Source organism: Poecilia reticulata, chromosome 11 (assembly GCF_904066995.2).
Source record: "Poecilia reticulata chromosome 11, P_reticulata-male-v2, whole genome shotgun sequence".
Lineage (NCBI taxonomy): Eukaryota > Metazoa > Chordata > Actinopteri > Cyprinodontiformes > Poeciliidae > Poecilia > Poecilia reticulata.
This window is the reverse complement of record NC_088840.1, coordinates 8,779,644-8,797,706: the sequence shown is the minus strand read 5'-3', so window position 1 is coordinate 8,797,706 and position 18,063 is coordinate 8,779,644. Positions and strand designations below refer to the sequence as shown.

Genomic DNA, 18,063 nt, shown 5'->3' with positions numbered 1-18,063 from the left:
TTGGACCTGGTGAGCCGATCAAACAGAACAAAACGGTACAGCAGGGGGCCAACCCTATACAGGGCCGTCGAAGCCCCTACTGGTACCGGACTAAAGCAAAAAGAGAATCTAATCAAAAGAAAGATCGAAAACAGGACAACCGGTCCCACCAGGCCAAAATCACAAAAAAGACAAACAAAAGCTAACAAAAATACCACATGGCTGTCTGGAGAGTCAGCTGCGGCCCACAGCGACTGGACGTGCGCGCACCGCACGGATGGAGCAAGTGGGACGAGCGGAAAAGGCGGAGCTCGAAAAGATGATGGCGCTCCCAACATGCCGAAAGCCAGCCTATTTATAGGCGGACCAACAGCGCCACGAATTAACATAATTACGTGAACAAAAAGGAATTTATCCAAACTCCAAACTAGATTAACAAAAGGTCATTCAACTAAAATCTATAAGAAAACAAGGAAAAGAAATAGTCAGAATAATAATGTGCCCGCAGCACATAACACAGTCATAGCTCATAGACAAGCTGTATCACCTGTTTCACCTTTAACATTTATTCTTTCTAATTAGGTATTTGCAATACCAAAAATGCGATGAAGTGAAAAGGGATTTTAAAAAAGTGCAAATTTAAGCATGTTTGGTGGAAACTACTCCCAACAACTGCCCAAATCCCAACATATGCTTTGATGCATACGTCAAATAATCTCCGCTTGCTTTTATCTGAACTCGGCAGCATTTTTATTCGCTACAGTTCACTTTCAGTACAAGTAGTTCAACAATTAAACCCCCATTTAACTTTATTCATTATGGCATAGATTCAGTATGGTGTGAGAAGCATTCTTCAGGAATTTCTGCACAAAATATGAATGCCAATTTATCAGCTGGACATCAGTTCAAATACGCTTTTCAACCACATTCCAGAGTTCCATTATCAGAATGAAATCTGGTGACTTCAAAAGCCAGGGTTGTGCAGTCACCCCACGGTCATAGTTGAGAAGCCTGCTTGAGCTTAAATTTGTGACACGGTGCATTAGCCTGCTGGATGTAGTCATCAGGAGACCGGTACACTGTGGTTTTAAAGGGATGGAGTTGGTCACCATCTACTCTCAAGGAAAGCTGTGGAGTTGAAATGGTGCTCTTTTTTTTCTGCACTTATGAGCCCCAAATGAAACAAGAAAATCTCCCCTACACCATTACGCCACCTCCAGCCTAAACCTTTGACAAAAAGCTGGAGACATGATTTCACACTATTACACCAAATTCCGACCATACAACCTGAATGATGTTACTGAAATCAAAACTCAACGGTCCATGCAACGTTTTTTTTAGTCTGTCATTTTTCTTTTTTAGTGGGTTTGCGTGAATTTTAGTCTCAGTTCCCTGCGAGGAATGGTATCCAGGGTTGACTTCTGCTCCTGTAGCCCTTTAAGGTTTAACTTGATTTGTGACTAGAGATTCTTTGAGATACTAACGCGTTTCTGTGACTTAACCAAGTCTGTTCAATTTCTATTGGCGTCAACAAGACGAGATTTTGTTTTTTTTGTGTTTTTTTTTTCTTTCTTGGACTCTTAACTTTAAATCCCAAACAGTAGTGGTAGTGTGTAGAAAATCCCAACAGATCAACAATTTGTGAAACAGACCAGGCCCTCCGGCACCAACAACATGCCACATTCAGTCACTTACATCCCAATTCTTCCTCATTCTGATCCCGAGTTAGGAAGTTCAGCAAAAAATGCATTGAGCTGCTGTACTGTGACTTTGTCTTAACAGTCAGCTACACAGCTGCACCTTAGTTTTATTGGTCTTATTTCTAGAAGCATTAATTGGGAGTTCTTATGAAAACGTGACACTTACTGGACGTCCAGGCTCACCGCTTGGACCTGGTTGACCCTGCAAATGAAAAAAAAAAGGTCAGTCCAATTGACTATGGGATGAAAACAGTGCATGTATTAAATGTGTGAAACCTTATGTACAGAATTAAGCTGTGTATTGCTTAACGAGTGTGGAACTCCGTGCTGTGCGCTAAGCATTTGAAGGCAGCACATGAAGTAACATAAGGAGCAAGAAACCATGGAAAACATTAACAGTTTAAGTTTTGATGGCATGTAAAAATACACTTTAAAATATTGATCTACATACCAGAAATTTTTTTTTTGCATTATTACACCCATTGTTACAATTGCTTCAATTTGTGCATTTACAGATTAGCAATAAAACGATAGTCCTCTGACTTCATTTCGAGATAATTTTTTATCATAATGTCTCAGATAAAAAATTGTTTTGTTTTCGGTATTTTCTCAAAGGAGATTCCTCCCAGCCACACGCTCAAACAATTTCACTGCCTGGATTTTTCTGTGCTGAACTTTAGCATCCAGCATGTTAATGAGGCCTGCAGATACAACATGTCTTATAATCTCTCTCAGTAGGACTAGCTTGGGCCAAGATCAGACCGCACAGCATGGCATGCACTGCAGGGCTCTTAAATCCTCAGAAAGTGATCTGCAGAAAGTTTCCAGCTTTTGAATATATATGTATTTTTTCTCTGCAGTAAGTATCGTTCGTTCTCTAAAACGACCATTTCCAACTTGTTTTTCAGATGTGCTCACAACTGGACAAACATCACTGCTATTTACACTTATAATTTCTAAAGAAAAAAAAAGGTAACTTAGTTAGTTTTTTCCAAATGCTAACCCTTCATTTTGGCTTTTGTGTGCACGTAACAATCAATCAGCTTATTTAATTTAAGTACCTGCTAAAGATGTTTGCTTTAACTTACTGACTAAAAATTATTTCTCCTACAATGTACCAGGACTGAAATTTAACAAATACTTTAATGTTTTTAATTTCTTCTTCTTTCTTTTCGACGTTTTAATGATGTAATGTTTTTTGTTTTTTTGTTTTTATTTTTATTTTGTTTTTTTATTTTTTTTTAAATCTCTCTCTTTCTGACTGATTATTTCTGTTTTTATTTTAATTATTTTAATTATGTAAATGCCTTGCTGCTGAAATGTGCTATACAAATAAAATTTGATTGATTGATTGATTGATTGAAGTGAAAGGCATCTTGTTGATGCCTTCCTGAAATGGACGTTTTCCACCCACAGCAGTGATGTATTGGTGGATAATCCAGTCAGCCGAAACACTTGCCTTTGGGCCGGGGCTACCGATTGGTCCACGATCACCTTTTGCTCCAATCAAACCCTGGAGATGGAAAGAAAAGCATAAAAACCAGTGAGCTATAGTATATATAAGGCAAAGTAATGAAATGCAGAAAGAGTCACCAGGCAGCAGATTGCTCACACTGCACTTTCCAGTGACCTTACAACTGGGTTAACCACACATTTGATTAAAGCCGACTCTGTTCTGGTAGGTATTTGGGAAATAAACCTTGAGATTCCAGGGCGGATTAGTGGCTAAATCTCTGCAGAACGCCTGCATGGGTGAGCTTTTGTTAGCATGTGATCTTTTGGCAGTGAAACTAAGCTTTCCGGCTGATGTAGACTGAATCAGAGAAGATGCAATGACTGACCTAGGAAGCTGCAGCACAGTTTAATATCAGTATTATTTTTAAGCAATTGCAAGGTTAACTGTTTCTTTGTTTCTATGGCAAAATAACATGTAATTCAACTGTATTTGTTCATACAGTGTAAACCACCCAGGTATTATTTTTTTATATCCCCCTTAAGTGTATCACGAACCTTGCTTTTAATTAAACGTCCTACTACTGTCAGTCAGATCTCTAATATATGAGCCTCCTTATGTCATGGACAAACAAAAAGTGGTGTATAACTGTGATGTGGGGCAAAAATAACACCTGGTTTTGACAAAAAATATCACTAACAAAAATCTGAAATTGTGGCATCTGTTTGTAAACTGCTTCACAACAAACTAGCTTCAGATATCTAGTGCCTGAAATTTAGGCCCACCCTCTGCAAAACAGCTCAAGCTCAGTCCATTTTGAAGTCTTGAGATTTTTTTAAGTGTTACGATGGTTTTATCGTCATCCCTTTGACAGCTGCAACACTGGCAGCAAATAAATAATAGGGCTTAATTTGCATCTGCATACTTGCAGAATCTCCCACATCTCATCAGAGGGAATCATTTTCTAAAAAAATATCAATCAATCAATCATAATTTTACCACGCATAATATTTTGCTCGTGGGTCAACATGTTGTATTTTGGTGTTATTCGTTCACTTGTTTGTTGTATCGTTTACAGGGCTTGTGGCCAACTGCCTTTTTCTTTTCTTTTTTCCTCATAAGGCTTTCTTTTTGCCAAAGAGGCACAGAGGTCAGGTGTGTGTGTGGAGTGGACGACTAATGGCTCTCTTCAAATTCTCCCACTTGAGAGAAGAGTCTCTGTTGCAGCACTGTGTAGCAAACCTTTTGAGGGTTTCTGGAACAGCTGTATTTACACTGAGATTAAAACCCCACAGAAAAAACTACGGTTTTTAAAATTTTTTTAAAAAAGTTTTTCCTATTTATTTTTGTTTGTAAAATATATCATTCCCATACTATTTTCTGCTGACCTATATTAGACAAAGTCCCACTTGTTTGTAGTTGTGGTGTACGAAAATCCATATCTCTATTCAAAGTTGTTTCGGTGAACCTCTTGTTTGACCCATATCCTTCTAGCTCCCATCCAAGCAACTCCTGCCTCACAACAACCTGTTCACTCACGTCAATGCCGTTCTCTCCGGGGGGTCCATCGGGGCCGGGCTCTCCTGGCTCTCCCTTTTGTCCCTGCAATGAAACAAACAGCAAGGCAGTTGATGATTAGGTGAATCGAAGCTTACAGTTACTTTGACTGAGCCTTCATAGCGATAGTGACACAGTGGGGACTCACCAGTGGGCCGGGGGAACCGGGCGGTCCTTTCTCCCCCTGCAGAAACACACACAGCTGTGTTAATTGTACTGCACAAGCGAGAAGGTTTAACGATTATTTTGTTTTTTGATATTTGCCTGGATAATGACAAAGTGGATTGTTTTTTTTTGTAATAGTTGTAATAGAACTACAAGGAATTATTCAATTCGACCAACATTTTAAAGTGTATAATCCACGTTTTAAAACACAAACAGAAGTTAGGCATTCTCAATGGTAAAAGGGAAATTTCCCATAAATATATATTTCATTGAAAAACTGAGACGTCTCTGTAATGACACACTGTCTGCCGCAAAACCTTAATCCCCTCCATTATTAAGCTTTGTAAATTTATTTAGATGCCAGTCAAGAGTGGCGTTAACCATTACATGGGAGTTTCTAATGAAACTGAAACTGACTACTACAAAATGCTGAATTTTATTTTCGCTGAGTGAAAAACACATCCTCCGAAAAGCTTATTTCATTTGATTTTAGAGCAAATATTATCTACACACAGCCAGGCTGCTTCCTGCCCTCCCCCCCCACCCGAGCAGCACAGCACACAACCTGCCTCCTTTAAATAACTCGCATGTATCACATTACTGCGACACGAACTCAGCGCTCGGCTCCTGAAAAGACCCCTCTCTAGTGCGGAACAGAGCCCTTTTGTGCCCGTGTGTTTTTATTTAGAGCCCCATCTGCTGGTAGAACTCCGGTACTGCACGGTGAGGAAGCGGTCACAATACCGATCTTTGTGAGAATGTGCACCGGGCAAACCTGCGCGGACGGATACTCACATCAATGCCATCTGAGCCAGGAATGCCAGGAGGACCTGGTGGACCCGGAGGTCCGGCCGGACCCCTCTGGAAGACAGAGAGAAAGGAAAACGCATGAAGGACTGTGTAGATTTGAATTATATTACTAATATGTGCCGTGTAGAGAATATTCATCCCTAAAGAAACAACCAAGACAGTTTTATTGTTTATCCCCAACAATAATGCAAGCATGTCTTAAACACAAGTGTGTGCAATCCTGTAAAAATAATAATGATGGTACTTTGTATGGATTTTGCACTCTGATTTGCAGTGCTGCATAAGTAACCCTTTTATTATTTATATAAACTAGCATATCATAGTCATATAAATGCCTTAGAAGTTCATACGGAGATGAAAAGCAACAGAACTAGACAACAGTTTTTAAAAACAAAGGGATGGTGTTAAGTAAATGAGGTAAAGGTGGAGGAATTGAAGAGGAATGTTGGAGGGAGGGGTTATGAGGGTGGCACAGTTTACCCCCACCTTGTCCCCCCAGCTGAGCCCCTAATCTTTCCACCTCAACCAGTCTCTCTTGTGATACAAAAAAAAATCAATTTACAAAGAATAAAAATGACAGTAATCCATGTTGAAAAAGAAAGAAGAAATTCCAGTATGAAGGTACGAGAATGTACAAGACTGTCTGTAGGTGAAGTGTGAATTTGCATCTGTGTGCACTGATGTTTGTCTTTCAAGGGCTTCCATGTTTGCTTAAAAAAAAAGAGGCATTTTCTGTTTTTAGAAATATGTCCACTTTCCCCAAAAAGGAGTAGGACAGGCAAAGACAAATCCTTGTCATCAACAATCCTCCAGTCGGAAGTTGTTGGCTTCAAAGAATTGAAAATCCATCCACCCTGAGGCTGATAATCCACAAAGAATAGTCCGGTGCTGCTTGTTTAAACAGCAAGACAGAAGAAAAACTTTCAAAGCTTCTATTTCTACCTCGATCATCTCTTAAAGCTCGTCAGTGACCACTCGGGTCCGCGTTGCCTTATTCCTCAATTCCTTAATTAGTTCTACCTGCTATCAAGACTCCACATGAACTCACAGCGTCAAGACATCCAAAGCCCGCTGACCCCTTTCGAGGGCCCTCATCCCTGTACACCCCTGAGTCCGGCAGGGCTCAACTTTTCCCATCCACTCACCACTTGTGCCAGAGCCAGGCACAGGGTTTGCAGGACGACCCAGGTCTTCAGCAAGGCCGAGAGAGCAGCCATGGTCCCTCGCCCCCGTCTGTCTCTCTTCCGATCGGCAAATTCTCTCCTCTCGCTCCTCTTTCTGCTCCTTCACTCCTCTGCTAATCTGGCACAGTGCAGAGACAGGGGTGGGAAAAAAAGTGCTTTCAGAAGGAGAGAGCTGAGGGGAGAGGGATGGATGGATGGAGAGGTGGAAGAGGGTGGAGAAGGAGTGCGGGGGAGGGCAGAAAAGGAGGTGGAATCCTGCCCCTTGCTGCCAGCCCCACGAAGATCACTTTGAAAGAAACCCACAGACCCGTATTTTACGATACATCAAAATGAGGAGTGATTTAAAAAAATAAATAAATCGGCACGCAATTTTGATTCCGTAACCTTCACTGTAAATTAAACTCTTGAGACTGGGAAAGTGGAATTATGAGCAAAACCTTGTTGCACAAGAGTCCTTAATCACAGGCCTTTGATTAACTCTGAATCTTTCCATACATCTTTATAAGAGTTTATTTTTCTGCACTAGGTTTAAGGGCGCTTGATCACAGATGAGGGGAATCTGAGGCATACAAAGGTCCTAAAGTGTCTCGCGAAAAAAAATTTCTACCAGCGGATATGAACTCCTACAAAAAAATCTTGTAACCGTTAAGAAATAAGAGATTTTTTATTTATTTATTTTTTTTACTGTAATTGTGGAATTCGTAATGTGAACACAGATGTGCTGAATAAATCTCCTCCTGGTATTGAAGATTTGAGTCCTGCATGATTATCTCTTTTTCAAAGGTTTGACACTTTTTCACCGTTTCGTAACAAAAAACGAAAATGAAAGATGGTTTTCAGCATTTATTTTTTTTACACAAAACAAAAATGTTCGAACCAGATTTGCATTTCAGCCTTTCTTTACTGTCCTTTATAGATTAAGTCTTGTGTCACCAATTGCCCTCAAAATCACCTGATACTTAGAGTTGGTTTTGTTAAGGTTCTCAGAGGTTTCTTACTGAATGTTAGTGAAAATAAAACATCAGAATGGTCAGAGACAATGGTGTGGAAATATTTGAGGCAGAGTTAAATTATAATTTAATCATTTGACCCCTTTAAGTATTTGACAAACATAGGTCAGTTGATTATGAAAAACAAAAGAAAGACACAGCAAAAGGCTTTCAGCTATGACTGCAGCAAAAGGGGTTCTAAAAAAAAAACCCCATAAAACTGAATATTAATGTATGCCATCTTTCATTTTTGCATAAAATCCCTGAAAATACATTAAATTTTGTGGTTGCAAAGTGAGAAAATGTTAACAAAAAAAAGAAGAAGAAAAGATGAATCAGTGTGTATGATTAGCATACATATTTGCTGACTTGGAAGTAAAAGATGAGTAAATGTCAAAATCCCAAGTATAAATTGTGAACTGCAAAACTAATATGGCGACATCTAGTGGCGACTTCACACAGCAAAGAGTATTTATTCCCATCACACAACGGGAGCTGCTGGAAGGCGACTGAGCCAAATTCATGGACGTTAAAAAGAAAAATGGCTACACAGCGACACCTGTCGCGTAGACACTGTATTACACCAACAGAAACAAATTCACTCTGTATCCACAAGATGGCAGCAGATACTTAGTTAATAGACACTGAGCAACTTGGTTGCCATGGAGGCCTGCAGTGCTGTGGTTTGATATATTATTTCTTGTGTCCAGTGATTAAAAAAAAAAAAAAAAACAACTATATTTTTCAGTGTGTTGTGATCTTGGGCACATTGTAGAGAAATCTGGAACAAACTTAATACAACAAAGCAAATAAGGAAACCACTTCCATGTGTTGGCTGCCATTTTCGCATACATAACTACAATCCATTTCTCTTTTGCTCAGTACAAAAACATATTTTTCTCTTGATGGAGGAAGAACTCGTTTTAGTTAAGTTGTTTTTGTGTGCAAGCCTATGAATATTACAATTAGAAAAATGTCTATTCAATTGTTTTACCTTCTTTGTTACTTAGTTTTGCTACACATTTTGATGGAAAAAAAAATCCCTATTTTTCCCTACTAAAAAATCCACTTGAATTTATGGCAGACGTGTATGATTTGCAAAAACACCTGATGGAATGACTGACAGGAAGAACGGAAGAAGGAAAGTATGGCAGCAAGACTAGAAGGACAAAGATTTTGACATGGATGAGTGTAGGACAGAATTCTGGAAATGAGCAGAAGAAAAGGAAGTAAGAACGACACAAGGAAGGGTTAGATAAAAAGACACCAGGATCGAAACAAGAAAGAGAAGACAGATGGCAAAATAGGAGAACATGGAACATGGGATAGGGAATGACTTATCTAATTAAGTATAGTTTTTCCATTTTCTTTCAATATTTAGCCTCATCCATAAAAATCTCAACTCAAACTCCCAGACTATTTTGGAACTCTGTACATATCCCAAGTGGTAAAATTCACGCTAGTTCTAGGTGACAAAGAAAATACTAGAATAAACACGGAAAAAAAACTGATGGCAATTCTAATAAAACGACTGTAACATTTTGGGTTTTTTATCGCATTTATTCAGGAGGTTACGGGTGTAATTTATGTGCAGTTGGTTTGTGGACATCCTGTACCTTCGCATATGAAACCAATTTAACATCACCGAGAAAAAATATCACCCTCTTCCTAAATACATAAATGGATTTCCATTATAATGCCATTTATTTTCCCTTCTTGTTTTTTTAGCGCTTTAGAGTTATGTTCATGAAACACGGCCGATCGTACATGTGGAGAGGTTACAACTACAAGAACTCCATCAAGTCCCTGTTTTTGCTGTGAGACACAAAAGCATGCATTGTTAATGGTTTTCCGGTTCAGTGTGTTTCAAACTGGGATCCGTTTCCCTCTGTGGCTTTTCTCCAACTTGTTGGAAAGTGGCAAGTCAGCAAAGTTCTGCGCGTCCCTTTTGAAGAAAAACGACCATATTCTTCAACGTTCATGAGTCACTTCCTTTGAGCGGTTGAAAATTACAAAATCAAGGGAAAGAATGGCTCATATTGCAATAATTGCGTGAAACATTTAATCCCTCAACAAATGGAAGAAGTGATTGAAAAGAAACTAAAGAGTTTTGTTCAAGCACTCTCCTCTCCCCCAAGAAGTACTCTTTCTTTGTGCACTTTATGTGTTTTATGTACTTATTTTTATAGATATAAAGTATTGCCAATAAAATTAAGAAACTATGAGTGTGTAATTTAAGACAGAAGAAAGAACATCCAGAAAAACTGACTGGAAACGGTAACCAGACAATATCTGTCAAAACACGGCTGATATCAACAGCTGAATTGGCCGCACTTTTTACAACATGACAGATACGATGTTGCTCACATAAAAGCTCCATAAAGCAAACATGTGAGACCTGATATGAGAGGTTATCAACAGAGAATCTGTGCCTGGGATGGCTCAGGCTGAGAGAGAAAGAAGATTCCGGAATTTGCAAATTCGGACATAATTCGGACATAATAGGTGTTTCATAGGTGAAAAGAGCCTGGGAGTGGAAGATGGTCGTGGAAGCTCACTTCCTGGTCAGTTTACACAGGATGAAATTGTCCACAGCTCAGATTTGGATCCCACATGTTTGGTGTGAAGTCCTGGAATGACTTCACACCAATGCGAACGCATGGGAAAGACAGCAGTGTGTGGTAACGTGGGAATCTGCGCGAGTAAATGACTATCTGCAATTTTACAAAAATCAACTGTTCAAATTTTGCAGTAAAGTAGTCCGGTCTAATACACGTTTCATAAATTTCACATTACAAAAACAGTTCTGATTCTGCAGTGCTGGTAATGAACAGTAGGTGTCACTGCTGAGAAAGTGCGACACTTTACAGTTCAAATGTTTTCAGAAACTAGCAATAACCTTAAGAGTTTTACTTTCTAAATAGTTTTTTTAAAGTTATTAAAGTTTTTTTTTTTTTTTTTTACTTTTGTGTGGTTTTCAAAGTTTCCGTAGCATTTGGAAACATCGCATGCTTTTTGATTTGTTCAGTTATAATGCTGCTAGGAGACTCTGACCTGCTGCTCCTACTGTTTTGCTTCCTGTGCTGCTGGATTTCCACACAGGCAACAAAGTTGCTCTTGTTGCACTCATTCACAATCCAGCTGTCAATCAAAGGTTTTTGAACTTTCTGACATTTAAACCTTCAACAAACTTCAATGTTTTCATAGGGATTGTACAGAAAAAAAAAAACAAATAAGTTTTGGCATATTTTTGGCTTTTTTTTAATTATTATTATTATTTTTTTTAAGGCAGACCTGTCATGCATTTATCATGTCATTGTTAGTTGAAAACAATTGATGCCACTGTTGCCTTGTAGAAAGAAGCTCCTGGGTCCAAATTCCTCTTGCCCAGTGACTGCTGGGGAAGGGAACCAGCATGGAAAACTGGGTAAATACAACTTTGTGAGGGTATTTCCATAAAGAACCCTTTTGTGAATCTCACTGGGAGTTTGTTGTGGTAACTCCCACAACAAACTCTTTAAGACATTCGGACTCTGCCCGTCTTCTTCCGTTTTGTTCGGTAGTCAGTAAAACAACATTTCAGGTCATTGTTTGGGGTTTGATTCTTGCATTTGAGTCTGAAACAAAATCCTAAAGATGACAAGTGTAATTTTCCTTAAAGAAAACGTAAAGACTTTTACAAACAAATGATTGGAAAAGCAACAAACACACAAAAACAACAACACTGGCTGCATCTAAAGTGATGTTTGTAGAGCAGAGACAATTCTGAAAAGCTAGATTCAATGTTAATGTCCTCAGTATTGTGTCCACTAAGTAATCATTGACAGAAAAAAAAAACTTGGAATCTTTTGGGGGATTTTGTGTTTGTACTTAGTTTTTGTCCATCTTCAATTTATAACGATAGCATGTTGATTAAGAAACACTGAGATCTAATGATTCGTTATTTAAAATGTACATGTCGTTACATAATGTTCAAATATGTAGGACTGAGAAAACAGGTAGCCATGCTGGTTGCCTTTGAAAACAGAAAATTTACCATTTGATAACTAGAATCAATTGGTATGTATGTATGACTGAATGTATTTATTTATTTATTTGTAAATTGCCTAGAGATGACATGTGTTGTGAAGTGGCACTATATAAATACAATTTAATTGAAAATATATGAAGGTCAAATATTATTTAACCAAGTTTCAAATTAGCTAAAGCATAAAATCTTCTAAGCTGCACTCCGTTATACGCAATGAGCCCGGCTACCAGTGCTGCCCTGTTTTAATAATATACTTTTTATTTTTGATCCTAAAAGCTGTCCAACTGTGCCAGTTCCTATTATTACACTGAAATCTTCAGCACAGACCCATAAGAGCGTGACAAGAGCGCAGATGCAGCAAATTTCAGAGAAGTGAAGAGATCAAATGGATGAAAATGCATCTGTATTCAAGAGCCTGCTGCGCTCTTCTTCTCATGGGTAAAAAAAAACAAAAAAAAAAACCCTGAAGAATCCTCGACCAGTTGTTGCCCATCTCATTGCAAATGAATCCCGAGCCTCCTGGAGAACTCTGAAAACAAGACAAGCAAAACACCGGCCACTCCCGATTCCCTGCGGAGCACGATTTAACTTTCCTCTAAACACAGCTGATCGCATCTATCGTCTTTCCAGCAGCAGCAGTGGCGGCGGCGGCGGCGGCGGCGAGCCACCTGTAGTCATCCTGATCTCCAAACGCACGTCCAATAATCGTCTGGCAAAAGCTAGGGCGCGCTGCACACACACACACACACACACACGCACACACACACACACACACACACACACACACACACACACACACACACACACACACACACACACACACACACGCACACACACACACACGCACACACACACACACACGCATACACGCGCATCCACGCGCATCCACGCGTGACCAAAGGGAACGCTTGTGCGTTTTCTGTTGGGCCTAATTGAATTAAATGAATGGCCGGGGGAACTTTTGGTTCTGCACTAGCATCCTGAGAACAATCTGTTTTTTCCTCTTCTAATAAGACACCGGAGAGGAGTGGAGAATGGAAGGCATCATCGAGAGGATGCGGAGTAAAACGCGCGCATGCACTGATGACAGACGGGGTAAATATTATGCTTAAGTGCAGGTGTGAGGAGTAGCAGTGGAGCGATAACCGGGGGGAGGGAGGGGGTGGGGGGTCTTGGAGGACTTGCGGTTTGAGCCCCTAAACGCAAAGCCTGCAATGTTTCCACATGCCGAGGGGAGGAGAGGAACCGCCTGACAGGCTGATCCTACACAGACGTTCTGTTTTGGGGGTTTTTTAGCCGTTATTCTCTATGTGTGAAAAAGTTCTCTGATCAGTTGGACATGTAGAATTATTCTGGAAGTCACGCCATGCGGGGATTTGGAGGTGGGGCTGACAAAAGTATCAATATCACCTGAACTTTTTGACACGTACAAAAGTTGTTTTTTTTTGTGATTGTGTGTGATGAACTCATTGAAATGAGGGATCATTTAGAAGTCAAAGACTAACTCTAAAACTAAAATATGCTGCGTTGTCAGTTCATCAAATAGTTTTCACAAATAAGACTTTGGGGGAAAAAAACCAAAAAAAAAACCTCCATGTCAGTCAGTATCCAGGCCTCAACCATCAACAGTTTCTGAAATCCTGGGTTCGAGCAGGTTTGCTGATTTTTGTGTATTTGACACAAACAATAAGTTGTTTTTCCAATTTGTTTATGAAAAAAAAAAATTGGATTGGATTTAGAGCATCTGTGAGCACCAACAATAAAATGCTGCCAGAGATTCCCAATGGCACTTTGACTGGACCGTTTCAACATGTGTGTGACATTCTGAACTATTCCGCTGGGAGGTGAGCCTCTAGAGGTCTTACTGAGCTTTCTAAGATTTTTTTTTTCTTTCTCCCCAGGATGGCCCTGTTGCTCCAAATCTCTTTATTGGATATTATATGCTAAAATATTTCAAACATGAACATAACTACAACACACAATCCCTCCACTCCAACAGAGCCCCTTTTCTTCAAGATCAAAACAATGAAATTACCATAACAAAACCTTCAAGCTACACAAGAAAATAAAAATATTGAAGCAGCATAAAGCGCATTGAAGTAGGAAAATAAGTGTTTAAAATAAATATACACTCCCTTCTCCTAATAGGTTCAGATAGGTGGAGTTAATAGTCAAACTTTAAACAGGACTTCCTTTGGTTTTTATTTCAGATGTGAAACCACGTGTCACTTGTCTTCCACTTTCTAAAACGTGCATTATTTTGTTTTGGTGTATCAAATAAATTCCCGACAGGAAACACCGAAAACTGTGTCTGTGGCTTAATGAAAAAAAAAAAGGTCAAGGTGCTATAAAGTAATTGTGGCTATTTATTATGCTCATTCTAGTAGCACATAGTTTTTGCTAGATAACGACGACACCCCGACGCACCGTGTGAACTGGTCAAGAGTCAAAGGTCGACAAAGTGATGACTGCTGTGGACATTTAAACACACAGAGAGAGAGAGAGAGAGAGAGAGATCACTCAGCAGCTGATCACTCCACCCTCTGAGCTTGATGAGGGGTTTCTAGGCAACAAAGCAATAGCACAGAACACATGAGGGACCGAAAGTCAGAAGTATGCATCACCACCACCTAACACAGGGAATCAAAGACCGGCTCACGCCGCACGCTGTTTTCAGTGTTTTAATGTGCTTACATTGGCAAATGCATGTAAATGATTACAGTACGCCATTATTATTGTAACTGGATATTATGGCCGTTTCATCCACCTGTTTTCTTTGCCTCCTGGTAAGAGGATTTAGGCTTTTGTGTGATGAATTGCTTTTCTTCAACTAAAACATTTGGCTGAAAGACGTTGCTTTGCGGAGGTGGTCTGCCAGAGGTGAAGTAGCGTTTTAATCATGTTTGGGATATTTTTCTCCTATTTCAAAACTTCTAACAACATAAACTATTAACAGTAAATCCAAGTCTTGACAAGGATCTCGCTCCACGCGAAGCCAGTAAAATTATGCTCAATCCTACTATTTTGAGGGATTTCTAACATTTTTTTTGTGCATATGGTAATTTTTTTTTCAAACAGCTAATGTGGCTCGACCAACAATAGTAGAAACACTTTTGAGAAGTATGAAGAAAATGATGGCTCTTGCCAGCACACAATTATCTTGGCATGGAGAGTAAAAAGCAGGGGGGGAAACGGCTTAAACTGGCTCCGTCCCAGTATTCACCCAGGGACACTTTAAAGCTTATTTACACATTTTAAAAGTGCTGGAACAACAACAGAAAAAGCTCTCTAAACATATGCAGAGACTTGCAAAAAAGTTTCCACGTCCATTGAATGTCAGAAACGTCTTTGATATCGGTAATAAATACCTCCGAGGTACAATATGAAAGAGAAACGCTTTCAAGCCGGTCGATGCACATAAGGTGGATGAGTTTGTCTACAGCCGTCGGCCGCCAGTGTGCTAGAGTGATCACATTATGTGATTGTATTGCAATCATCCTTTCCAAACGCATAAACTTCACTAAAGACTGAGAAAAAAAAAACGGCACAGAGTGACTGAGCAAATGGAAGAAATAACGCGGGAGGGGAGAAAAAAAAAGAAAAGAAAAGGGTTTTACATTCCATATTCAAGTCTCATCTTCGTGGGTGCTATAACTTTCACTCACATTTCCTCTGGCTGCTTTATGACAAACTTGTCACTTGTTCAAAAACAAACTCTTCAGATTGACGTTTTCGGCGTCTGCTGTCGGCATCGCATATCGCCGCAACAGTTGCGTCAGCGCGCCGATGCCAAAGGACACATCGTGCATATCACAGAAGATGACAGGTGCTTTGGCAGAAAGCGCTATTTGATGCCCTGGGAAAGAGAACAGGTTGCACACAGAGGGGTGCATTTTGTCATCCTAATCAACCGGCGCATCTTCCTTTAAAGTTTACATAAAATATTGATGCACGTTCTCTTCTGATACAACAAAGCTGTGTAAAGTTGTGTGAGTCGCCTAATAAACAATGCACAAATGGACAGTGTGATGTTATGTTATTAGCGCTTTGATGTGGAGGTGCCACGGATAAATTCTTCTTTTTTTTTTTCTCTCTTCGGAGTGAGACCAACAACAGCTGAAATCGCACACAATTTTCTTTCTTTCGGGGATTTAATTTTTTTTTTTTTATTCCACATTTTGAACACAGCTACATTTTTATTTTTTTTTACATACTTTTTTTTTTTTTTTTTAGATCTTTTTAGAAAGCAAAAGTGATCGTCAATCATATGTGTTTGTATTTGGAATATGACTTGGGGTATAATAAGAGAATGCTGTGTATTTTTTTTCAACATTATTGCAATTTGTTTTGTGTTTAATAAATGAAACAGGGAACTATTTCTCTCCATGTTAGTGGCAAATTGGAGAGTTAGAATAAATGAATATAGCATATAATATAAAAACGAAGATTAAATAGCTGCAGTTTTCATAAAAATGTGTAAATGCCTTGATTATACATCAGTGGGTAAACAACACTGATTTCCTGTAATTAAACGCCATTCTTTGCTGGAGCACAGAGTTAACACACAGGCATGTGCTGATGTGAAGGCTAACACGGTGAATACTAATTTATTTTGGACACCTCTGGTGCCAATTCGAAAAAAATGCTACTGTCCAAAAAGTAGCTGGAAGTCCCTATGATAGGAGATCTTCACTCACTGGTGATGGAGGAAGGAAAAATATTGTGGGAGTGACATAATATGAGTTTAAAAAGAAAAATCACAAAAATGTTCAGAACTAAAGATAAACTTTCTTTTGTGAATTCTTTTTGGTCTTCTTTGTAACAAGCTGGGGACCTGCAGAAGTGGTTCAAAATGAAGCTGATTGTTTTTATTGTTGCTGCTGGTTTATTTATTTATTTATTTTTTCATAATTTGTTGTCTGTTTAGGTTTTTTTTAGATTAGACTTCTTTGACCTGGCTTGGTTTTTAACCTTGCACTCCGCTTAAGAACATACAAAGCTGAATAAAACATTGAGAATATCTTAAAACATGCTTTTTTCCATCTCTTTCTATACAACCTACACTCACTGGCAACTTTATTAGGTTCAACTTGGACTTTTTTTTTTGCCACCTTAACCTAATGCCTCATAGCCATGATATTGATTTTGGTATTGACATGACTGCATCACGCATCATCAAATAGCTCCGCTACATATTCATGACCTATTGACAATACTGCGTTATAAACATCACAATGATTTCAGCTGTTTCACATTTAGCTCTGAAAGCGTACAGTCTGCATGCAGAAGGCGTTTAGAGTCAGACTCATTCCCTTGTGCTACCAGTGTTAAGATAATGAGGCAGAAATGCATCTTTCTGTCAAAATCAGAGGAACAGGAGACACCGATGTATAAATAGAACACTAAAATATGCCCAGGCTTCCTGCAAGTGTGTTCGTACAACCAGAAATCAATTTTACGAGCATTTCCAGTTATACATGTAATGGGATAAAATCACACATGTATTAGCCTTACAAGATAGTGAGTTGCTAAACAGAAAAGGTGCAACATAATTGCCGTGTTAAATCCGAATAGCGTGTGCACATGGATTGCTAACAGAAACACAACTGAACTGTAAGGGAACTGTAATTAAATCTTAGGCTTACTGTGAATTTCCAGCATCAGTCAAGAATTGGATTAAGCAAACCATAAAAAAAAAAGAGAGAGCGTGATTATTTCTATTAGCAAACAAAACCTCTTGTGGAGTTTAGTTGCTTTGTCCAATTTATTGTTATTAAAATTATTAAAATGATGTGAGAGTTGAGTTAGTGTTTCTGAGTAGTTTGAGTTTCGCACTAATTATAAAAGAAAAAAAAAGGAAAATCTGGAATAACTAAAAACTTTTTTGTCAGATTTTAGAGCATTTTTATAACATTTGCATACAATGTTGACAAAAAATTGCAGTATTTAATGTCAACTTAGAGACATTTCTATATTTAGCAAAGTTTCAGACTTCTGTGACTCGGATGGGAAAGTAAGCATTGTCGCCTCCCCATTTCAAAGCTCTCAAATCTTTTACACAATCTTTGTCGGTGCAGTTAGAGCTGCCACAGCTGGGCTTCTTGACAGTCCACATGGGGAGCAAATGTAAAATAAAATTGACTTTGGCTCAAGCCTATTACTGCACTAAATGAAATCACTGCATTTCTACTGTCTC

At 39.0% G+C, this 18,063-nt stretch overlaps 1 protein-coding gene across 1 annotated transcript in view; it reads right to left on the bottom strand.

Moving 5' to 3' along the window:
• col9a2 (procollagen, type IX, alpha 2) overlaps positions 1 to 7,069 on the bottom strand; it is a 28,959-nt gene extending 21,890 nt beyond the window's left edge. Inside the window, exons 1-6 of the mRNA XM_008421595.3 lie at positions 6,810 to 7,069; positions 5,650 to 5,715; positions 4,838 to 4,873; positions 4,672 to 4,734; positions 3,139 to 3,192; positions 1,846 to 1,881 (exon numbers count right to left, since the gene is read on the bottom strand). Of these exons, the coding sequence (XP_008419817.1) occupies positions 1,846 to 1,881; positions 3,139 to 3,192; positions 4,672 to 4,734; positions 4,838 to 4,873; positions 5,650 to 5,715; positions 6,810 to 6,881 (327 nt within the window). The 5' untranslated portion in view covers positions 6,882 to 7,069. The remainder of the gene's footprint in view (positions 1 to 1,845; positions 1,882 to 3,138; positions 3,193 to 4,671; positions 4,735 to 4,837; positions 4,874 to 5,649; positions 5,716 to 6,809) is intronic.
• Positions 7,070 to 18,063: the final 10,994 nt, after the last annotated feature.